The 25418-nt window shown below is 36.4% G+C and overlaps 2 protein-coding genes across 3 annotated transcripts; both read left to right on the top strand.

The window, feature by feature from the left end:
* The first annotated feature begins 671 nt into the window (after positions 1-671).
* On the top strand, positions 672-23863 carry LOC131862439 (uncharacterized). The gene is made up of 5 exons (XM_059214994.1): positions 672-678; positions 808-928; positions 22497-22606; positions 22976-23090; positions 23431-23863. Exons 1-5 carry the CDS (start codon positions 672-674, stop codon positions 23513-23515), a joined length of 438 nt encoding a protein of 145 aa, XP_059070977.1. The 3' UTR covers positions 23516-23863.
* Positions 17314-22490, top strand: LOC131873642 (uncharacterized). 2 transcript variants are annotated; one of them, XM_059216663.1, is made up of 2 exons: positions 17314-19448; positions 19540-22490. In XM_059216663.1, exons 1-2 carry the CDS (start codon positions 18825-18827, stop codon positions 19918-19920), a joined length of 1005 nt encoding a protein of 334 aa, XP_059072646.1. In that variant the 5' UTR covers positions 17314-18824; the 3' UTR covers positions 19921-22490. Both variants share the same exon structure in this region; 1 of them encodes a protein (XP_059072646.1).
* Positions 23864-25418: the final 1555 nt, after the last annotated feature.

Raw genomic sequence — 25418 nt, 5'->3', positions numbered from 1 at the left:
ACTGTAAGTAGCCTATAACTTACCTGGAAGTTAGATTTGGTTAGGAAGTTTCAAAACTTCCATCCGACCACCTCATAACAAGAAGAAATCTGTATATTAGTTTTATCAATTATAACAATAAGAAAGTTACTTGTCATCGATAAAAGAGTCTACACAAATGAATAAAAGCGAGTCCATGGCATCTATATGTGCAAAAACAGATCAAAACAAGATCTTCATACTTCCCTGATCAAACACAGAGATCATTAGTTCTGCAGCAATACAATCTGTTCATTCTGAGATACAAAGTGATAGCATCAACGCATAGTGATGATTAAACTTATCTTATTTCTTTCCTTCTTATTTTAGTTTTGTCTGTCTCATACATGATATCAATGACTCATGTCATTTCATAGGTTTCGGGTGACAGGACATAACTGATAATCCTGATCTTTCTGTGTTTGCATATGACTTAATTTGTGACTGGAACCAACATACAGATGTGTACAGGTATGAGTCTTTGAATGTGACATCAATGACAGAATGCCAAAGTAGTCTTAACAATTCTGGGATGCCATTGCAAGGGAAATCATGTGATAGAAATAGGACACAAACCCTTGGTTGATTTGACATTCTATTTTGCCTTTGCTGGGCACTACAGACACCTATAGCAAGACGTGGGAAGAAGTGTAATGGCAGGTCTGAATTAAGTGTGAGGACATTTGCTGGGTGCAGACTTCCAGAACAGCTGAGCGATTAATCTTGAAGGCTATAGCTGCAAGTATATGGTCATTGGCATCCAAGGAAAGGTTATGGCATGAGGATAAGAGGCTCCCACAGTCAACGCAACCCTGTCCAGTTCTTGCTGTCAGTTCAAGGAACTATTTCTACAGTTTTCATTGACTTATTCACTTCAAAGGTGGAGAGTTGCAAAGCCATTAAATGGCAGGTCAGAAGTTTGCTTTGTATGGCTTTGTAATCTGTTACATTCAGCTGTATCAATGAATGAAAATACTCTTTAAATTCTATCTCATGAATATTTAGTTAAATGTTGATATATCTCTATGCATACAATTACCCGTAAACATCAAACCAGCAACATCCACTATTATATCTGCAATCTGAAATCTATAACCAGCATACAAACTGTTTGACATACTGTCTAAAGACTGAGTTTGGGGGAAAGTGAAAATCTTTGGTACATACCTGGCATGGGATCTTACACAATGCTATGCTACTGTAGCCATTGTAGCATTACTTGGGATTGGGGTTGCCTCGGTGAACCAAAAAGTACAATGGTAATTCAATTATTAAGGGTTTAATCCTCAGTTGCCGGTACGGGTACGTGGGTACGGTACGCTGGTACGACAATTTTTTTAGGGGGGGGGCTGGGTACGTATGGGTACGTCCGTACAAAAAAATGTAAAAATCATAAATATATACATATATACAGTCTATTAAGTAGAAACAAAAATTAAATTTAGAATCCCACATATCATCCATATGCTAAACAAAACTTGGAACTATCATATATGATTCATATTGATATAACTATAACAAAATTACAAATTTACTATAAGTCTAATCTAATATGAAATATCCATTTGTCAAACTTTGAATGTTATGATAGATATTGAATTCATTGTTCATTGGTTCAACCGTTCAACAATAAAATAACACAACTAATAATCAGCAATAGCATCATATGGGTCACTAGGAAGATCAAGATCAACATCATCATTGACATTAGATGATGTAGGTAGACTACTGGAACCACATGCAGCCTCACTGCCACTTGCACTAGCAGCAAATTGGCTATCAGACTCCCCGGAAAGTAAAGATTGTGTGGCAGCTGAAAAATCCAAATCAGTTCGCTCTGGATCTACATCCCAAAACTTTGTGCTCCCATCCTTATACTCATTTTGTTTATGAGTAAGAAGGCGCAAGTTTGAATGCACATAAACGAGCTCTTCCGCCTTACTTGCTGCCAGTCGGTTGCGTTTCACTAAGTGGATAAAGGAGTATGTGCTCCAATTTCGCTCAGATGAAGAGGAACTAGCAACCTATTGAATAATTGACACAAAGTGAGAGGGTGACAATTATAAAATAGTAAAAAATCTAAATTTAGAGAGCAATAAAAATTAAGAAACTTACTTGCGATAAAACTTTGATTGCAAGAGTTTGAAGGTTTGGTGATGTATGGCCATTGAGGTACCACCAAGCATGAGAATCCTTTTTATACTTGTCACGGAGAGCGGAAACACTTTGACCATTGGGGGCTACAAAATCAGCAAACTCACTTGTCATTAAATCCTCCATTTCAGAATTAGGGAAGAGTTTAGTAAGTGCTGTCCTACACCCTTCATTGACTTCTGAACCTCTATATGGTGGTACCCTTGATGCCTTAGCAAGCATTTCATCACTATAAAATTTGGGAGTCAATGCAAATGCAAGAAGATGTAGTGGGGTGGTCATTTTGTTCCACCGCTCAACAAAAATTGATTGAACCTCTTTGAAGAAAGTTTCTTTGGGATCTTGCTCTTTTGCATTGATGATGGCTTTCATTTTCTCAATCATCGAGTCAATGCCATCATATACCTCTCGCAAACATGGGTGTCATGTCAGTATAATGGATCATACTCATGATGGGCTCAGTGAAACTCAAAAGATATTCCACTCGATCCCACCAAGTGTCATCTAGGATCATGTGCTTTACATTTGTTGCCCTTTCAGTATTGGATTGCCTCCATAGGGACCAGCTTTGACTGATTACCATGCTAGCAAGTGGCTGTCGCACCTTCACAAGTCGCCTCAAGACGATTGTGTTGGATGCAAATCGAGTCTCTGCAACCTATTCAAAAATTAAAAATAAAAATTAGAATACAAAGAAGACATGATAAAAAAATAAAATTAAGTAATCATCAAAGTGAAATGTAGATTTTAAAAATTGAAGTGTTTCAATTACCTTTAGCAACTCCAACTGTGAAAATGATCTGAAAATGGCTTGTGACATGTTATGGTTTGTGATGAACATTTGGATCTCTTCAGCCTCAACATAAATTTGTTTGATCCAATGTATTTTCCTACCTATCTTTTGTAGCATGAGGTTGAGAGAGTGGACAGCACAAGGTGTCCAAAATATGTGTTCAAACCATGTCTCAATCAACATACCTGCAGCTCTACAATTCTTTGCATTGTCCGTTATTACTTGGACAACATTTTGAGGTCCCACATCCTGAATGCATTGTGTAAGGATGTTAGCAATAAATTGTGCATCCTTCACCTGTCCCTCACAATCCATAGCTTTCAGAAACATTGCCCCTTTAGGTCACACTGCAATTACATTAATTAATGGCCGATTTTTGGTATCCTTCCATCCATCTGAAATGATGGACACCCCTGTTTGTTTCCATGAATTTCTAATGGGAGCCAATGCATTGTCTACGTTTTTTACCTCCTTTGCTAGTAAGGTGCTACACACCTTCTCATAACCTGGCCCTATGTACCCTTGTGGAGCCTCATTTACCTTTCTCAACATATCCTGCCAATATGGTGATCGTACCACATTAAATGACAAACCGTTTGCATATAGACATCTTCCAATGGATTGATCTGCAATCTCTCTAGCATCATTCTTAAATGCTCTCTCTAATGGTCCCCTGCTTCTCTTCACAATAACAGGTTCTTCACTAATTGGGTCCAAGAATGGGTGGCTCTCTACCACGATATCAAGAAAATCACTATAAGATGGAGAAGTAGGGGGCCTCTTTGATCTACTTCCTCTTCCTGTCAACAAAGGATGGTTTGAGGCATGACCAACTCTTGCATCTGCTTCCTCTTGCTCTCTAATATATCCCGCTATTTCTTGAGGTGACATCCCATTTCCATCCTTTCCTAGACATGGTTTGATTCCTTGTTGGGGAATGGCACAAAAATGGGCTTTGACACGATTGTAGGAGCTAGTTTTTTTCACACTACAAAAGTTGCATATCCAATTAAATGTTCCACCACCTTTTACTTGGTCTATTATTTTGACATATTTCCATAAAGGTGAATTTGGGTCAGTTTTGAAAGTCCGTTGAGGAGTAGAGCTTTGAGGAGTAGAGCTAGTAGTCGTTGCCATTATGATTTCTACAACAAATTAAAAAATAATTATTAACATTTAATATTAAACAATAGATTATAAATGTTAAATATATAAAATTAAATTTAATAATTTATTTAAAATGAAAGTGAAATTATTATAATTATGAAAGGAATAACAACATTTAAATTTTTACAAACTTCTAAATTACACAATAAGTAATTAAAATATACCTATTTAAAATTTTAAAATAAATTAAATAATAAATTTAATAATAATTAATAAATTATTAACTAGCAAAATAGTTTTATTATTTAATTTATTTTAAAATTTTAAATAGGTATATTTTAATTACTTATTGTGTAATTTAGAAGTTTGTAAAAATTTAAATGTTGTTATTACTTTCATAATTATAATAATTTCACTTTCATTTTAAATAAATTATAAAATTTAATTTTATATATTTAACATTTAGCAAAATAGTTTTATTATTATAGTTTGAACTTCTTTTATTTTAATTCACTTAATAGTTTCTAAAATTAAAAGTTAAAACAAACAAACTAATAAAAATTAAAAAATACAAGTTTCCATTGTTATTTTTTTTGATCGATAAGAGGCCATGGCCAAAGAATTTTATTAATCATTTCAAAATTTTACATTACTCCACTCATGCGGGCGCCGGTAGGAAAGAGTGGAGGCGAGAAAACCTCCGGCCTTGCTCGGGACCATAGTCCAACTAATTTTATCTTAATATACAATAGTTTCAGATTTTAATAACACATCATCACCCTGGGCCAGGGTGAGCAGGTGGGAGGGTGTTTCTATTTTTCCCTCCCTTACAAGCCCTAAATTACAAGTTTCAGTAATCATTTATCCCTCAACTTCCTGCGGCTTGGCTCTGAAGTTGTTCTTTGATTGTATATAGTATCCCTTAATTGCCCAAAGATATACCTGTTTGTCCTGCATGGTTAGTTTCTCAAACACTTGGCAGATTTGTTAGTATCGTTCAGTCAATTATCTCAAATGAAATTTTATCTGTCAAGCTAGAAAATTTCCACAATAAAATATCCTGTGAGACCTATCCTCACAGATCATAAATAAAGAGATATAAAATCTTATACGGAATTGGGTTTCCAGTTTCATATATCTTAGGGCACCAATCATGATCGACCTTTGACCCATCCAAACAATGTATCTCCAGTTTACCAACTCTTGTTTTTGCTCCTGGATGCTATCCCTAGTAAAGGATAAGATCTAGGCTACAACAACAAGAGTAGGTAAATGAGATTCGGTCATTCCTACCTCCCCTTCCCTGTAAATTTATAGCAGGGAGGATGACGGAGTATATGATTATTCAAGGCTGGATATAACCTTTGTCCAGACCCCGAATTTTGCATGTTTGCCACATATAAGCCATAGTCTTAAGATATGACAGAAGGACATCAAAATATAGAATTCTGCAGCAAATGGCACTTGAGTACTACAGCCAGTGTTTAATGTTTTAAAATAAGCCAATATTACCCACCCTGATATGATTTCCACCAATGTGAATAAATACCAATAAATGCATGCATCCAGATGCTTGTAAATATCTAGAGTATATATTCAAATTGCTAGGTATCCAAAACAAAATGCTAATATATTTTCCCCTCTGTATGTCTATATAAACAAATATTCCAGCATGCCTATTTAGTCTTAGTAACTTTTAGAATTAACAGTTAAATCAAACTAATTTAATGTCCTGTAGGTCGCTTAAGTTTGTTTTTAAGATTCGATACTAGTTAATATCTTCGCCACGGTCTCTGTTAGCTAAAGAATTAACCCTGTTTTTCTAGAAATAGTAATCTACTTGGATCACCAATATAATCCAAACATTTAGTGACAATATTATCCCATACAAAATTAACTCTGTTTTACTATAAAAAATGGTCCCATGCACTCACCGAGGGCCGAGCCTACTCACTCCGACCCAGAAGGCGTGGTAGAAGCATTCTCATCGTCCAGAACCAGGCCCTCAGCCTTGAGGAAGTCCTCAAACCAAGTGGATTTTGGAGGGTGTCGCACATGAAATAAATAGAGCAAAAAGTTGACATTCCTATTGATTGCCTCAATCCTCTCCCTGGTGAAGGACTCACCATCCGTGGAGATGATAGGGAGTCTAGGAACCGGCCTGTTGTTTCGAATGAGAATATCATAGTCTCGCGGCCTTGGGATAGTCCATTCGTTGTCAATGTTGACTAAAACCCGCTCCAGATCACCTAAGATAGAGGCAATGAAGACCTCTTTACACAGAGCACCTGTATCCTCGTGATTTTTGGAGGATGTAACCGTCACAGCAAGAAACATGGCGGCCACATCCGTGTTAGCTCTGGTTCTGTCTGAATTTGTGAGAAAGTCCGGGCCTAGGATGTTCTCAACCGTCAATCACTAAGGTATGGGGAAGTCGCATGATGCGCTTGAGACGGTCTCTGGTAATAGCCCCTTCAAAAGCCATTGCCTCTTCGAACTGCATAATTTGATCGGGGTATCCATCACCTGTTATTCCTTAATTCTAGGTCTTTGTTGGATTACAGAGCTTCTTAATTTTAACCTGAAGCTTGGTTTAATAGCCGAATGGGTTATTGATGTGAAAGTTCTGAGTTTACTCATTCATTCTAAATACATGCGAGCCGTAGCCCACTTTGGGTGAATCTTATTGGTTAAGAAATAGTGCATATCCTTAAATGATGCGCCGTTTGTGGGAAAATCGTGTTGAGGAGCCGTGATTAATTTTGGCGGATGATCAAACGAGTACGCCTCACACCGTAGCCCTGACTTATCATAATGGTCAGGATTTCTTGGGGATCATACATGCTTTGATGATCAAGCACTCCTATCTGGGGGTTTATTATTATATAATTGCTATGTTTAGATATGAGTGCCCCCGCCTACTAAGTTAATAATTGACCTGTGTTGCGTGAGATGAGAGACTTATAAGCCTCTGGGCATAGTGTTTATGATTGATATCTAATCCTTAAATCTTGATGAATTTGTATATTTAATTAATTCAAGTTTAAGATAAAATGTTCTATAGGTATGTTTTGATTTTGTTTGTGTAAATTTTAAATATGATAATGTTTACTAATTATTATTATTGGTTTCGGGTTATAAATATGAATTAATATATATATATATATATATATATATATATATATATGTATGTATCTAAAGTATATATATGTATTGATTTTGATATGTTTGTTATATAAATATTATAATTGTTAGTTTCGGATAATTAATATAATAAATTTCTATGAGAGTCAATATATGTGTTTATATATCTATATATATCTATATCTTTGTATATATATGTGTATATATACACAGATAAATATATATATATATGTATATATATATAAGTATATATATATATATTTGTATATATATATATCTCTATTTATAAATGTGTATATATATCTATATATATATATATCTTATAAATAAAATATATATATATATATATATATATCCTCTGTGTATATATAATTTATATCTATATATATATGAATAGTATATATGTATATACATCCTCTGATATATATATATATATATATATACAAGTGTGTATGTTTATTTATCTGATTATGGTATAAATATTTGTAGTCTTCTGTGTATGAGAAGGTTTTGATAAAATTGTCAAGTATGTTAGTTAATTACTATGGAGCCTTAGATGATTTCAATCAGAGGATTTTGAGGATAGGTATTTTCATTGTAGGGCTTGGCTCCTGCTGATTTTATGTATATGAGCCTCTTATGTGACAGCTGTCATGTGGTATGAAAACTATTTATATTTTTTGTGTTTAGTTGTAAAATATTGTTTTAAGGACTAATGTTAGGAGCTACATGGATTATTGTCTTACCATCAGCTCCCATGTTAGCGAGGGAATCAGCTCTTTTGTTGCCTTCCTTGTAGATGTGATTAAAGATGACCCTATCAAATGTTTTAATGTTTGTCAATATCTTAGCCAAGGAGGCATTTAGCTTCCAATCAAGCATTGCCCCTTTTCTAAGGGCATTGATGATAATGGCCGAGTCTCCTTCAATGACGATCCTTTTAATATTGAGTATAATACCTAGATTTATTCCTACAACAAGTGCTTGCATTTCTGCTACATTATTTGTACATTTGCCGTAGGGGAGGGCCATATAGGCTACCTCATCCCCATTTGAATTATGAAGGCTGCATCCAAGACCCGCTCTCCCCGGGTTACCCCTCGAGGTGCCATCAAAGTTTAGTTTAAACCATCCGCCAATAGGAGGAAGCCACTTACATTCCTTACGTAACATCCAGTTTGATGGGGGGCCTTTACCAATGAAGGGGGGTATCTTTAGACCTTTCCATCTTAGTTTCATTTTTTCATCCCAGTAGGACATATTGACATCTTTCTGGTAATTTGAGGTTTGGTTATTTATTATTTCAACTATGGTGGCTTCAATTTCATTGGTCAATTGATACCATTGCATTTTACTATCTTTGAAAATCGTCCTATTTCTTTCCTTCCAGATTTCCCAGATCATAATGGAGGGGGTAATGATCCATAAATTTTCAAACATGCAGCCAATGTTCCGGATTGGCCAAGCGTGGAATAGATCAAAGATACTATTAGGAATAGGGGTATACCAAATCAGCTGATTTCTTAACCATCCCCAACAATTATGAGCATAATCGCAGGTTACCAGGAGATGGTTAGAATTTTCTTCTTCCTTTTCACATAATAGGCACCTGCTCGGGCCTTCATATCCAAGTTTCTTAAAGGTTTCATTGGTGAGGATTCGGTTCTGAATAGCCATCCATGCAAACAGGCCTGCTTTCGGAAGGCACCTTTTATCCCAACACAGAGTTAGGGGTAGGTTGGAGCGTGGATTATGATCTTTATTCAACAGATGTTTATAACCATCCTTTGTTTCATATCTCCCCTTATTGGATCCAACCCATGTCAATTTATCTGCTTCAGAGTTTAGGGTAACATTTCTTGAGGCTAGGATCTGAGATAGGAGGGATCTCTCCTGGGCCGGAATGTTTAGATGATCCGTTGATTTCCATCTCCATGATTTAAGATGCCCAATGCTAAATTCTTCCACATAATCTTTTACATGAACACCCCAGAGTTCTTCAAGGGTGGGTATGATCTTATTGAAATCATGAAGAGTATTGAGGGGAGGATGAGCTCCCCAGGAGTCTCTCCAAAAAAGGGCATCCTGCCCATTGCCAATGCTCCATGTTAGCTTGTCTATTAAGATGCTTCTACATTCCAGCATAAAGTTCCAGATTCTAGAGCCCTTAGGAGGGTGGTCTATCCTGAAGATACTTATAGGATCTTGGTTATGCAGATATTTATTATAAAGGGTGCGTGCCCATTTAACATTGAGGTTAGTATACATACGCCAAACTAGCTCAGCCCCCAACGCTTTGCTTTGGACTTTTAGATCTTTGATGCCCAAGCCTCCCATCTCCTTAGGCAAGCATATCTTATCCCAAGTGATCAGTGGAAGTCTGAATTTGTCTTCAGAGCCTTACCAAAAAAAAGTCCTTATGTGTTTTGTAATCTCCTTTCTCTTAGATGCGGGGAGGTCCATACATGAGAGTTGGTAAATTGGCATAGCTGAGAGAACCGCCTTGATCATAGTGGCCTTACCAGCAGAGGATAACCATTTTCCTTTCCATGAAGATATTCTGTTTGTGATTTTGGAGACAATCTGATTCCATAGATTGGAAGATCTGATACCCTTATCTATGGGGAGCCCCAGGTATTTGCACGGTAATTCTCCTACTTTGTATTGAAGGATATTAAGAATTTTCTTTTGTAGTTCTTTATTTGTGTTAAAAAAGGTTATGTTAGACTTCAAAGTGTTGATTTCTTGTCTAGAGATGCTGGTGTAGCTATTCAGGATTTTTTTAATTATTTTTGCTTCTATAGAATTGCTCGATCCAAACAACATGGTATCATCAACAAATTGTTGATGGGTAATAGGTTCCATGTTAGAGGTAATTTTAATACCGGTTAGCTGTTCCGTTTCTCTGGCCCAATTAAACACTCTTCCCAGTGATTCTGCCATTATAATGAAAAGAAAGGGGGAGAGGGGGTCTCCTTGTCTGAGACCTCTAGAGATTTCAAAAAAGCCTTCTGAGGCCCCATTGACTAGGATTGAAACCCTAGGTGTAGCAATACATTCAAAGACCAGATTAATCCATTGCTTATTAAACCCGAAAGATTCCAAACATTTGCAAAGAAAGTGCCAATCTACTTTATCATATGCTTTTTTAATATCCAGTTTAATCAACATACTTGGTGCTTTATTGTTTTGTATTGAATGGATAGCTTCCTGAGCAATGATTATACCATCATAAATGGATCTGTTAGGCACAAAACCTGTTTGTTCCTCACTAATTATTATGGGGAGAAGGGCGTGTAGTCTGTTTGCCATTGTTTTTGTGAGTAATTTATAAAGGGTGTTACATAAGGCTATTGGACGATAATCCTCAAAACTATCCACTATCTCCTTCTTTGGGATTAAAGCTATGAATGTATTGTTTAGTTCTTTGAGAATTTTCCCTGAGTTTCTCATCCCTTCTAAGGCCTTAGTGATTTCCTTGCCCATGAAGCTCCAACATTTTTGAAAAAAGTGTGCTGGGAACCCGTCAGGACCAGGGGCCTTATCTGGACCCATTTGGAATAAAGCTAATTCTACTTCTTCCAAAGTTAGTTTTTTATTAAGCATTAGGTTGTGTTCTTTAGATATTAATTTCGGGATGTTTTTAAAAAAATCACTCTCCTTAGTCCATTTGGAGCCCTCACTGTTGTTAAGGATAGTCTCAAAATACTCAACTGCTGCCTTGGCTATTAACTCAGGATTTTCACTGAAGTCCCCTGATACCAATTTAATCTTGTTGATTCTATTTATAGTTCTGCGATGTTTTGTGCTATTATGAAAGAAGCTTGTGTTTCTATCACCAGCCTCAAGCCAATGATCCCTAGATTTCTGTTTCCAATAAATTTCTTCACGAGCTAAGATTTCTTCATACCGAGCCAAATTGATTTTTTCCTTTTGATATAGAATGTTATTCATCCCATACTTGATCACCTCCTCATTAATAATCTCCATCTCTTTCTCAATTTCTGTTTTTTGTGTGAAGATATTGCCAAAGTGTTCTTTATTCTAAATTGTTAATTGCTGCTTAATCTTTTTAAGTTTGGTTTCTACTTTGAAAGTCTTGGAACCTATGACTTTAATTTCATTCCACCACTTTTCAATAAGTTGTAATAAATTTTCATCTTTGAGCCACATCTTTTCAAAGCGAAAGGGAGTTTTTGTTGGTTTTAGTTCTTCTGATCTAATTAATTGGACCGGGAAATGGTCCGATCCTGAGAACGGGAGGACAGAGGATTCAAAAGACTGTGTCAGATTTCCACAAAGGAAGAATCTATCAAGTTTTCTGCAATGTTGCAGAAGCCTTGTCTTCTATTATTCCAAGTGAAGGCTTCATTTCTGGCTTTTAATTCCAACAAGTTACATTTATGAGTCCAGTTCTTGAAATCTAAACATGATCGAGTCATTTTATTATTGCCGCCCCATTTTTCGTTGGGATCCAAAATTGCATTGAAATCCCCACCAATTAAGTATGTTTGTTCAGTGTCACTTGGAAGGAAATTCTCAATTTCATCCCAGACTTGTCTTTTTGCTTGTGTTTGGATAGGGCCATAAACATTAATTATAATAAAGTTTAAGTTACTCTTGATGCTTGTAACCCTGCCACACATCCAATTTGGGTTTCTACTTATAAGTTTGAAGGAAATTTGCCTAGGGTCCCATATGATGGCCAATCCACCAGATGCTCCATAGGCATTTGACCCTCAAGTTCTCTGATACCTAATTTTCTCTTTAGGTTTGTTAGTTCGCTATTATTTAGTTTGGTTTCCTATATTAAGAATAATTCCGGGTTGTATTTAGCAATGCATCGCTTAAAGATGCATTGCTTGTTAGGGGCGTTCATGCCCCTAACATTCCACGTAAGGAGTTTCATAATCTTGTGGGAAGGTTCTTCCCCTTCCCTGCCTCAAAAAGGTTTGTGATTTTAGTCTGACCCATAGCGCTTCCGACTCTGGTAAGTAATTCAGAAATTGATTTCCTCCCCCACTTTTTTAGGTCAGCGGCATAGTCCGGGGGGGGAGCAGTTCTCCATGGTGTTAGCAATCCCCAGGCTTTCCAATTTTTCAGATGTGACATCAACAAAGGGGTTATGTACCAAGTCCTTGGTTATGTCAGGTTTGCATAACTCTCTAGTTAGCAGTGTTTTTTGTAATGCTAGTTCTTCCTCATCAGCTATCTCATCAATAAATAATTCAATGAGGTCATTTGTGACTGAGTTACCCACATACTCAAGTATGCATTTATCTTCTATTTCTCTCCTAGCATCCACATCCACTTCCTTAATACTGTTATTTGTGTTGTGATTTTTTTCCTTTTTGTTCTTTCTTTTTTTATTTTTTCCTTTGCCTTTTTTGTTCTTGTTCTTTTTCTTTTCTTTTAGACCTTTAACCCTGTCTTCCGTATTCAATGCAAGGTTGCTTAGTGCTACATCCTTCTCCTTCTGAATCTCATTGTGAACTAATAAAGCCTCCTGGTTAATAGGATCGGTCTCAGATTTTAGGGGGCTATTAACTATACCTTCATCGCTTAATTTTGTGGATGCCATGTCTGCTAATGGTGTAGTATTTTGCAAATCACTCAGTTTATTCACAATATCTATCCTTCGTTGTTCCTTTACTGGTTCATTAAGTGTGATTTCATTGTTAACGTTTTCTCTTTCACCTTCTACTTTTTTATGAATGTTTTTTGATTCCTTAGCCCAGAGATTTTGTTTGTTAAACATAAAACCGCCCATAGGGTTGAATTTTATGTTTAACTCCACATCCCTCTTTGCCTTATGGCATATTTTCTTTGTCTTCTGAAAAGGGGGGATTACAGTCCTGGGATGAAGCCTTCCGCGAGGATCTCTGGTTTAATTTCATATTTTGAGTGGTTTGTGATAATTTTGATGGGTTCAAATGTTGATTTTCCTATCTCGACGTTGGCTAGAATTCTAATATCAGAGGATTCCAAATAATTATCCTCCAAACCCTCAAATCCTCCTAAAAAATCCCCTAATTTTTTAGGACATGCTATGGATTAATTCTACCGGCATATGAGGAAATCGAAACCACTTTGGAACCCTAAGTTTCTCAAAGTTTGTGGGGGAGAAATTGGGTTTCCAATTAAAAAATTTGAAACAATAACCCATAAAGAATCTGTGATTGTTTTTAAGTAAATTGTTTTTGAGATCACCAGTATTGCATTTGATAAATAAAAAATCATTATCTAGGCTCGTGATACTTATCTGATTTCTTGTGATGGACTTCAACCATTGCAGGACCTCAGAGGAAGAGGCTCCAAAACCAAACCATTGGGTTTCCAATTAAAAAATTTGAAACAATAACCCATAAAGAATTTGTGATTGTTTTTAAGTAAATTGTTTTTGAGATCACCAGTATTGCATTTGATAAATAAAAAATCATTATCTAGGCTCGTGATACTTATCTAATTTCCTGTGATGGACTTCAACCATTGTAGGACCTCAGAGGAAGAAGCTCCAAAACCAAACCATTTGCCAAAGAGCCCTCGAGCATTGTAACATTCCCACAATTCATCAGTATATTTGCCACTTATTATCATAATGTTATCTGTGTTGAAGCATGACGGCTTTTGGATGTTTATAGGACATTGCCTAGGGGAAAAACCCTCCCTTCTTCTGGTGGAAGAATTTGAAACAATTGAGTAGGGTTTTCTTACCCCTCGTGTAGTTCTATTTGCTCCAGAGGCCACATCACCATGGTCTCGATAAAAAGTCTCTGCCTGGGAGAGAGGAGATCTAGAAGACCTTCTTTTGTTAGGGTACCCATATTTCAATATAACTCGTGAGTTATTGTGGAAAGCCTCCTTCTTTTGAGAAGAAGTATTTGCTTGAATATTACAGGGAATCCTTGCCACCCGCAGAGTTTGCTTCCAGACCGTCTTTGCCGAAGAAGAGGAGGGACCATTTGTTTGTTCTAGGTCAAGGAGTGGACCATTCGGAGCCCCCAAAGCCATTTTGCTAATTGCATTAAGCTTTAAGGTCGTTGCATTTGCCCTTGTAGCATTTGAATTTAGGGCATCGAAACTGTTCGCGGTGCTTATAGCATTTTTATGGACCTCCAGAGGAGAAAAACTAGTCCGCCATTTCCTGTGAAACCTCCCCTACCCGCGGGGATGTTTCGGAGGTTTTGCAAAAGAGATTCTGCTTTTCACATTCATTTCGCACTTTTTTTAGGATTTTAACTGATCATTTGCAAGACGTCTTTTACCGGTTGAGTTTAAATTACAATTTTCCATTTTTAATTTTAAATAATAAAAGTTATAAAACTATTTTGCTAGGTTAATAATTTATTAATTATTATTATTTTAAATATGAATATTTTACACTTATTAATATTAATAAGTTTAAAATATTCATATTTAAAATAATAATAATTAATAAATTATTAACCTAGCAAAATAGTTTTATAACTTTTATTATTTAAAATTAAAAATGGAAAATTGTATTTTTTTAATTTTTATTAGTTTGTTTGTTTTAACTTTTAATTTAACAAACTATTAAGTGAATTAAAATAAACAAAGTTCAAACTATAATAAAAATAAAAAATTTAACAAACTATAATAAAAATTAAAAATTTAACAAACTATTATAAAAATTTAAAATTTAACAGACTCCTACCTGCAACCTCGAAGGAATGGGGAATGGCGGAAGCAGGCAGGAATAGGGGATGGCGTGACACCTCTGTGCCTCCCGCCGTGCCTCCCGTTGTGTCTCCCGTCGCCTCCTCTGCCGTGGCTCCTTCGCGCCTTCCGTCGTACCTCCTGTCGTGCCTCCTATCGCGCCTCCCATCGCCGTGCCTTCATGCCTTCGTCCCTGTGCTTTTGTGCCTCCCATCGCCTCCTCCTTCGTTTTCAGTTTGCAAAGGAATGTTTTCTTTTTTTTAACTTTAGGGTTTAAAATCGCGTGAAAAAAACCTTTGAGTTTTGTGCACGATGCAGATTTGTCAAAGAAACCCTACGGAATCGCCACGTCTACACCGGATGCGTCGGGATTTGTGTCTAAAAATGAGGATACGTTTCAAGTGCAAAAAAACAGTACCCTGTCTGAATACACAGGGATTCCGGGTCGAATCAGAATCCGATACGTATCATATCCGGATTTGGGGGAAAACTGTGAAGTACCAGTAACTTAGTTTTAATCTGTTCTAGTATAATCTGAATCCAAGCCTTCTTGGTGGAAGCTTTGTTTGCACTGTTTCTTGCACGTCCCTTCTTGACCTTGGGAATGCATTGAGTGATCTCATACCGAGCTTGGACATTACTCTTACACAATCACTTCTCCATTGCAGTGTGTTATTTTTTGAAGATGACTTTCTTCATTCCTTTTAGCAAGACAATTCTTGCATACAGAACTGCAAAATTATTCTTGTGATTCCTAGGTATTTTTGTAAGATATTCTGGTGGTAGCTTGGCTTTGCAAATGAAGTGGTTCTTCCAATCAACATCTGTCCAACACTTTCTATATCTATGGAAGGAATTGAAAACATTATTATATTCTTGTTAGCAGGGAGGAGTTGAGTATTTAAATCAATATTGTGAGTATGTGCTTATTATTTTGTGTTTTATATCAGTATAATATGGCATTGAATGTTAGTATGATTCTTGGTGTCTAGTCTCATTTGTAATTGTTACAGTGTAGGTGCAATTTGAGTCATGCAACTCCTTTGTAGAAGATTCATTTCACTTATAAAAGGTGTCATTTAGCTAGGAGAACAAAGAAATCATATAAATGTCCAAAATGACCAAAGTTGGTTGATGGTTATTAGAATGTATGTTCAATCACAACAGTTCTGGTAAACAATTAAATACTTAAAAACATGACTAGAGCGGATAATGTAATGTTCCACCCTAGTCTGGACACTAAACAAACTGTAGAACTGAAATAGACTTGCTTGTTCCTTGTATTATTTTTGTTTGGTTGATTTTATCTTTCAGAACTAGACAAGAGTTGCAGGAGGGGTTTTGGTGTTTTTGTTTTGCAATGTTTGAGTTGATAATATTGAATAACTATATTTTGCAATAGCAAACACAAGTATAAAAAAGTATTGAACAACATCAAGTATTATGCAACTAGAGAGCATTTAATTTCCATATTGCATTATGGTATCAGCTAAGTTACCGGTACTTCCCATTTTGCCCACGAATCCGGATGCGGTGCGTATCGGATTCGGATTCGCCCCGGAATCCCTGTGGATTCGGACAGGGTACCGATTTTTTCCCCCTGAAACGTATCCGATATTTGACTCACGAATCCCGACGCATCCGGTGTAGACGTGGCGATTCCATACGGTTTTTTTGACGAATCCGCATCATTCGCAAATTTCGAGGGGTTTTTCCACGGGTCGAATATGTCGTTTAACATTTAAAACCCTAAAGCAAAGGCAAAAATAAAAACTCGTGAAAACCGAAAAAACGCGAAATTTTGAAACCATATCGCGCGACGGCACAGGGGTTTGAGGACGCGCGATGGCACAGTGGTGAAAGAAGGCACGCAGACACAGAGGAAGCGCCACGGGCCACGGCAGGAGGCAACGACACAGAGGACGCCCGCGACGACGGCGGGAGGCGCCACGGCAGGAGGGCGAAGGCACAGAGCAGGCGCGCGACGACGGCGGGAGGCGCCACGGCGGGAGGGCTTCGGGATCAGGTATGATATTAATTTTTTTATTATAGTGTGCTATATTTTATTAAATTTTATTATAGTTAAAAAAATAATTAAAATTTATTAGTTTGTTAAATTTTAATATTTATTATAGTTTTTTTTTTTTTTAATAGTTTGCTAATTAAAATTTATTAGTTTGTTAAATTTTAATATTTATAATAATTTTTTTTAAAAACTACTCATTTTTAAAATATTAAAAATAATAATAATTTAATAATAGGTATATTTTTTAAAAACTATATTAGTTTGTTATATTTTTAAATATTTTAATTTAATAATTAAAATTTATTAATTTGTTAAATTTTAATATTTATAATTAATTTTTTTTAAAAACTACTCATTTTTAAAATATTAAAAATAATAATAATTTAATAATAGGTATATTTTTTAAAAACCTAATAACTTTCATAATTATAATAATTTCACTTTTATTTTAAATAAATTATTAAATTTAATTTTATTATTTATATATTTAACATTTATAATCTATTGTTTAATATTAAATATTAATATTTTTTTTTTAATTTGTTGTAGAAATCATAATGGCAACGACTACTAGCTCTACTCCTCAAAGCTCTACTCCTCAACGGACTTTCAAAACTGACCCAAATTCACCTTTATGGAAATATGTCAAAATAATAGACCAAGTAAAAGGTGGTGGAACATTTTTATGGATATGCAACTTCTGTAGTACGAAAAAAACTAGCTCCTACAGTCGTGTCAAAGCCCATTTTTGTGCCATTCCCCAACAAGGAATCAAACCATGTCTAGGAAAGAATGGAAATGGGATGTCACCTCAAGAAATAGCAGGATATATTAGAGAGCAAGAGGAAGCAGATGCAAGAGTTGGTCGTGCCTCAAACCATCCTTTGTTGACAAGAAGAGGAAGTAAATCAAAGAGGCCCCCTACTTCTCCATCTTATAGCGATTTTCCTGATATCGTGGTAGAGAGCCACCCATTCTTGGACCCAATTAGTGAAGAACCTGTTATTGTGAAGAGAAGCAAGGGACCATTAGAGAGAGCATTTAAGAATGATGCTAGAGAGATTGCAGATCAATCCGTTGGAAGATGTCTATATGCAAACGGTTTGTCATTTAATGTGGTACGATCACCATATTGGCAGGATATGTTGAAAAAGGTAAATGAGGCTCCACAAGGGTACATAGGGCCAGGTTATGAGAAGGTGCGTAGCACCTTACTAGCAAAGGAGGTAAAAAACATAGACAATGCATTGGCTCCCATTAGAAATTCATGGAAACAAACAGGGGTGTCCATCATTTCAGATGGATGGAAGGATACCAAAAATCGGCCATTAATTAATGTAATTGCAGTGTGCCCTAAAGGGGCAATGTTTCTGAAAGCTGTGGATTGTGAAGGACAGGTGAAGGATGCACAATTTATTGCTAACATCCTTATACAATGCATTCAAGATGTGGGACCTCAAAATGTTGTCCAAGTAATAACGGATAATGCAAAGAATTGTAGAGCTGCAGGTATGTTGATTGAGACACGGTTTGAACACATATTTTGGACACCTTGTGCTGTCCACTCTCTCAACCTCATGCTACAAAAGATAGGCAGGAAAATAGATTGGATCAAACAAATTTATGTTGAGGCTGAAGAGATCCAAATATTCATCACAAACCATAACATGTCACAGGCCATTTTCAGATCATTTTCACAGTTGGAGTTGCTAAAGGTAATTGAAACACTTCAATTTTTAAAATCTACATTTCACTTTGATGGTTACTTAATTTTTTTTTTTTTATCATGTCTTCTTTGTATTCTAATTTTTATTTTTAATTTTTGAATAGGTTGCCGAGACCCGATTTGCATCCAACACAATCGTCTTGAGGCGACTTGTGAAGGTGCGACAGCCACTTGCTAGCATGGTAATTAGTCAAAGTTGGTCCCTATGGAGGCAATCCAATACTGAAAGGGCAGCAAATGTAAAGCGCATGATCCTAGATGACACTTGGTGGGATCGAGTGGAATATCTTTTGAGTTTCACTGAGCCCATCATGAGTATGATCCGTTATACTGACATGGATCACCCATGTTTGGGAGAGGTATATGATGGCATTGACTCGATGATTGAGAAAATGAAAGCCATCATCAATGCAAAAGAGCAAGATCCCGAAGAAACTTTCTTCAAAGAGGTTCAATCAATTTGTGTTGAGCGGTGGAACAAAATGACCACCCCACTACATCTTCTTGCATTTGCATTGACTCCCAAATTTTATAGTGATGAAATGCTTGCTAAGCCATCAAGGGTACCACCATATAGAGATTCAGAAGTCAGTGAAGGGTGTAGGACAACACTTACTAAACTCTTCCCAGATTCTGAAATGGAGGATTTAATGACAAGTGAGTTTGCTGATTTTGTAGCCTCCAATGGTCAAAGTGTTTCCGCTCTCCGTGACAAGTATAAAAAGGATTCTCATGCTTGGTGGTACCTCAATGGCCATACATCACCAAACCTTCAAACTCTTGCAATCAAAGTTTTATCGCAAGTAAGTTTCTTAATTTTTATTGCTCTCTAAATTTAGATTTTTTACTATTTTATAATTGTCACCCTCTCACTTTGTGTCAATTATTCAATAGGTTGCTAGTTCCTCTTCATCTGAGCGAAATTGGAGCACATACTCCTTTATCCACTCAGTGAAACGCAACCGACTGGCAGCAAGTAAGGCAGAAGAGCTCGTTTATGTGCATTCAAACTTGCGCCTTCTTACTCATAAACAAAATGAGTATAAGGATGGGAGCACAAAGTTTTGGGATGTAGATCCAGAGCGAACTGATTTGGATTTTTCAGCTGCCACACAATCTTTACTTTCTGGGGAGTCTGATAGCCAATGTGCTGCTAGTGCAAGTGGCAGTGAGGCTGCATGTGGTTCCAGTAGTCTACCTACATCATCTAATGTCAATGATGATGTTGATCTTGATCTTCCTAGTGACCCATATGATGCTATTGCTGATTATTAGTTGTGTCATTTTATTGTTGAACGGTTGAGCCAGTGAACAATGAATTCGATATCTATCATAACATTCAAAGTTTGTAATTTTGTTATAGACTTATAGTTATATCAATATGAATCATATATGATAGTTCCAAGTTTTGTTTAGCATATGGATGATATGTGGGATTCTAAATTTAATTTTTGTTTCTACTTATTAGAGTGTATATATGTATATATTTATGATTTTTACTTTTTTTTGTACGGACGTACCCATACGTACCCAGGCCCCCCCTAAAAAAAATGCCGTACCAGCGTACCGTACCCACGTACCCGTACCCGTACCCGTACCCGTACCGGCAACTTAGGGTATCAGTATTACAAAATTTGCAGACTAAGAGAATGACCTAGTTCAGGAATAGGTCTTACAAATCATATTTAAGCATACCCAATAGATGTACTCTGAATCTTGATGAAGGCAGTCTTCTAAACAGCAGACTTATGGGTCTGAAACACCGAGCTAGCAGCCACGTAGGTCACTCAGAAATCTGATTGCAGCAATTTCAAATCTGTCCTCTCCAACCCAAAATACCTCTCGATGGAATAGTCTGATTTGGTCGCTCAAGAAGAACAAAAAGAGATCACCAAAACCTAGGCAACTTGCCCTAGAATCACCACGTTTTGAGGGAACTGTACGGTCTTTGTTAGAATCTGGTTTTTGATTTTAATAACCCTTTAATCCTCTGAAACTGTTGGAAATCTGCTCCAAACCCGCTGATAATGGACTGATGTAGCCCAATACCAAACAACATTTGAGTGGCTTTTCCCAACTCCAAAATAGCTAGAAAGGCGTGTGGCCAGGCAAACAAGTTCCTCACTCACAAAATAACCAGCAAACTTCTCCAAACTGATTTTGTGATGCTCAAATCAAACCCTTGAAGTAGGATCTCCTCACACACCCTGGGAAGATCTTTCACTTCTGTAGATGTAAGCCTTATGAAGGATTTCATCTTCACAAGCTGCTCTAAACCTTTAGGTTCAGCTAACTCCTTAGGAGGCAAAAGAGATAATATTCAACATGACCTTAAAAATGACTTCAAGATGCCTTCTATGGCCTCCTATCCCTATGCCCTAATTATGGTTTTTTCTTTCCAAGTCTGCACTTTTGATTATATTAAATTTATTCACTTTTAATCTCTCACTAACAAACCTTTTTTTTCTCTCCTAAAGGGCGCCCACTCACTCTCTCTCTAGACTTATTTTAAATAAAGTAATAAAATACACTTTGGAGGAGTGTTTCTTAAGTTTATATATTGGTTTAACTTGGCAACTTGAGATATTATTCCCAATCCACTCTAGCAAGCTGTTTGAAGATGAACCATGAGAGAATCAACCCAACTTGTCTATTCTGTTAGTCTATGAGGACCCGGTGATAGACTAACCCTGTTATCTGAAGTTGGCTAGGAAAGGGACATTACAGATAAAGCTAAAGTGATTAAATCCCAAACTATATAATTTCGTGTATTCTAAAGCAGTTATGCCAAATTGGTATCTAATGTGGCTGTGGTTAAAAAAATAACCTTTACCTTTACCTGTACCTCTAAGTCATTTGAGAGGACTCTTCAATGGAATGGAACGAAGAGCTGAAGAAGATCAATGCTAGAGACTAAGACTAGAAACTGGTGCTCTCACAGGTTTATAGGAAGGCTTGGGCCAGAAAAACTAATGTTATCACTGCCCACCACTAAGAGGGCCAATTGATACAGGATCTGGTAATGTTCGTGGGATCGTGTTCACAATTAAGAAAGCTTGACTGGACTATCTGAGGATTAAGCAAGGTGCCTTCCATTGTAAAATTTCTTCTGGAATTTTCTTGAAACCAAGGCCGATGAAGCTGTAGGGAAAGAAAAAATTAGGAAGGGCCTTTTCACATAATAAATTGCATTCATTTTCAAGTAAATGGATGCCAAAGTTAGTAAATAGTAAATGTTGAACAAAATAACATATTTCGAGCTACCTCTTGCAGATTGGAATCAATCACCTTGCTCTTTTTTTGTGGCTTACTATGTGGATTAGTCTGACCTTATGAACTACTTGGACATTGCCTTGTTGCCAGTCAAGTGTCCATAGCTCTGATGAGGTTGTTTTTGTAATTCCTTTTGAGATATTGCTCAAACCTAGTTGTGGATCCTTTCTTGCCACAATTGTTGTTATTAATTTAACTAAGGTTAGATGAATAAGTGACAACTTCTAATGCATTGCAAAGGTTTTGTGATGGTCTTTTCTTTGTTTTATGTTAGCACTTGCAACAGTATCAGTGGTGGACTGTGCTGGTTAATAATCTCAACCTGAGCAGTGAATTTGATATAGCTGTTTTTCAACATCTTCTGCTAAAAAGCTTGGATGTAAACTTTCAAAGAAGCTTCCTTTATTCCTAAAAATGTGATGGACAAACAATATTTTATTCATCCTAAATAAATTTTTGTACATGAAATCTAAATAAGTTAAAGGCTCTATTCAAGATAATTTATAGAATGCTAAGAATTTCAAACACATGTTCAGTGCATTCTGTACATCTGAAAAAGAAAGGTGTGTTTTTGGCAGAGTACGACAAAAGGGGATAAAGCTGACACCCATAGATGTACGACCTCTTATTGATAGTGTTAAGCAGAACAACTTGCAAGCTGATTTTTTCTTTATTGGCGTAAGTAAATGTGAGTATCTCTCTATCAAATTTCCCATTTTTGGGTAGTTATTATGTACCTCACTGAACTTGGTCATATTTTCTATATTTCAGTCACAAGGAATTGACACTTGATAGAGTATGCACTATTTTCCTTATTCCTGTGAAGAGGTGAATTTTGTTATGTTCCCTAGATCTCAGTCAGAGTATAGAATGGCTCATTTGTCCGTGTAAAGCATGCATTGCATAACCATTTCTGTAAGGAAGGAGATAAAGTGCTAACAAACACAAGGCATGTTTCAATATGTTAGATGTAGGTGTTTTTACCTGATTATGTGTCATGAGTAGTCATGGATATGAATTTTTCCTGATGATATTTATGTCATTGTGAGGCTTCCAGATATGGTAACATCGGTTCATGATCACTGGTACTGTGCAAGATGTATAAATACAACAAATCCTGCAGGTGAAGGTGCAATTATTGTGCAGACTGCAGCTTTCATTTTGGTAACAATGTATGACTGCAGCTTGATTGAAGATTTATCTTCTGTTTAATGACAGTAATGAGTTAGTTAACTGTAGTTCTTGACTCAATTTATTTCTGGGAAGTGTTCATCAGTAGATATGAATGTTTTGCTGTTTTTATAATCTATATGGGTAACTAAAATTGGGGATTTTGAAAAAGGTTCCTTGTATTTAAAAAAAAATTGATATCTTGCTTGAAAATGATTGTGTATTTGTAATAAAGATCCTGTGAAGTATGTATGGCTACTCTTAAAGAGCTCGTAATATTTGTTATCTTCATTATATATTGAATTTATTTGATGGTCCATTTTTGTCTGCATTTTCCTGCAGTTACGAAGGTTCCATTGGTGCAGCATCTGAGGCAATGGCAGCAACTGATTATTTAATGGACCAGTTAAGTAATCGGAATTTGTAGGTTGACACTTTCAATGAAAGATAATCCAGAAACTGCGCAGATTGAAGTCAACTAAGGAATATTAGAAGAGTTGCATTCTTGTTAAAAGCAGGCATCATAATTCTCATATATTTTCTTGTATTGCAATCTTAAGAGATGTGCATTTTGAGAAGGTGAGATTGAGGAACAAGCATTTCTTGGAATCCATCTGGAATTTGGAACCTTGAGTAGACAAAGTATTGCCCCATGATTAGATGTTTCATTATCAGAAAATAAGTTGTTTGTTGAGAATTATCAAATGAATTTACCAACACTAACGAATTAGTTACACCCTTGGAAGTATAAATGATTTTTATTTTTCAGGCTGAACTTGTGGTTGTAAAATCATACGTTTGCATTTGATCACTGTTGAAATTTGACTGCTCTATTGTAATGGTTGCTGCTCATCTAAAATAGCTTCCAGGCTGTTATTTTATCCAATTGAATGCTGATTTGTTTTTCCCACAGATACCATAAAATTTCGGTAACTTAGTTAGATCCTTACCGTGCAGGTAGAATTTTGAAGTAGTCTGATCCTCTTTCATTTTAATTAGCTGGAACTTTGATCAGCTTAGCATATTGCCTAGCATATCGCAGGCATTTTGCTTTTTTTAAAGCAAAACTTGCCTACCAGGGCTGCAGCTCTCATTTTATATGCCTGCTTTGATATTATGGTAAGGCAGAGCCTTATATTGTGTAATGAACCACCCCGTTTCTGATTTTTTTTAGCGACTATTTTTGCATTGTTTTTTCTGATTTTCTGTTTTTTTGGTGTTTTGTGGAGTTTTCTGATTTTTTTGTCGTTTTGCAATTTTCTCATTTTTTTTTGAGTTTTTGCTTGAGTTTTGCAATTGGAGTAAATACAACAATAAATAAATGCTGGAAAGTTACAGAGCAGCAAGTACATACAACTAATGAAGGAATTTATGAACTTTATTGAGAAAATTTTGCTAGTTACATATTCCAATAATCAAGTATAGGTCTGATTATCAATCTGGGACAACCAATTTGCAACGATTGAGGTTGATTACTCCAAAGTGGACTCCCCTATGTCTGATCTGCATTATCAGATTAATTTCGAAGTCTGATCGGCTGCTTGAAAGGCCTGAAACCTCATGTCCCAGCTGAAAAAAGGCTGCATAAAGCAGTTGGACAGGTACGGCTAGCTGTAGGTGTGAAGGAGGGGTGATGAATGAAGACAAATAGCTCAGATCCTACGTTACCCCAAGTTTCCGGGACGGGGGGACGGGGGGACGAGTTTCCGGGACAGCAAATTTTTTTGCCAAATTTGGGGACGGGGGGGGACGGCAAAGGGGACGGCTGTATAAAATATAGGGAAAATTTAAAATATATAGGAAAATTCTAAATGTTCATATGAAAACATGGATAAAGCATGCATCTATACATTATATTCATATGAAAACATGGATATAGCATGTGTATGATACTATAAAAACATTTTAGAATGCAAACATCGAACATACAACATTATCAATAGACTCAATACTCAATATGCACTCATAATTCAGAATTTCAATTCATTCACATTGTCAATATGCATATAATAATAGATATTAAAGAAATAAAATACATAATGGAGCCTAATCAGACTCAGAGGTTAAATTTTCACTACTTCCATCAGCGCAGTTCCCCCCTATATTTTTTGACGGGGGTTTGGGGGCAGCGCCCCCAACTTGGGGTCAAGGGGCATCGCCCCTTGCGGGGTCAAGGGGTAGCGCCCCTTGCGCGCTCCCTGTCGCGATACAGGGCGGGGTCGAGGGGCAGCGCCCCGCGAGGCCAAAAATACTTTTATTATTTTATATAGGCATCGGGTGTTATTTTTCTATTGGCAAAAAACCCTTCATGAGATATTTCACTCCCTCAA

The sequence above is a fragment of the Cryptomeria japonica genome, chromosome 2, assembly GCF_030272615.1.
Source record: "Cryptomeria japonica chromosome 2, Sugi_1.0, whole genome shotgun sequence".
NCBI lineage: Eukaryota > Viridiplantae > Streptophyta > Pinopsida > Cupressales > Cupressaceae > Cryptomeria > Cryptomeria japonica.
The sequence above is the reverse complement of the archived record's forward strand: the minus strand, read 5'-3'. Positions and strand labels throughout refer to the sequence as shown.

Coding starts and splice junctions, on each gene's coding strand:
- LOC131862439 (XM_059214994.1), top strand. Junction 22,607..22,975: donor CTTTATTGGCGTAAGTAAAT/GTGAGTATCTCT, acceptor TGAGGCTTCCAG/ATATGGTAACATCGGTTCAT. Junction 23,091..23,430: donor GCTTTCATTTTGGTAACAAT/GTATGACTGCAG, acceptor ATTTTCCTGCAG/TTACGAAGGTTCCATTGGTG.
- LOC131873642 (XM_059216663.1), top strand. CDS start 18,825: ATGGTAATTAGTCAAAGTTGGTCCCTATGGAGGCAATCCAATACTGAA. Junction 19,449..19,539: donor CAATCAAAGTTTTATCGCAA/GTAAGTTTCTTA, acceptor ATTATTCAATAG/GTTGCTAGTTCCTCTTCATC.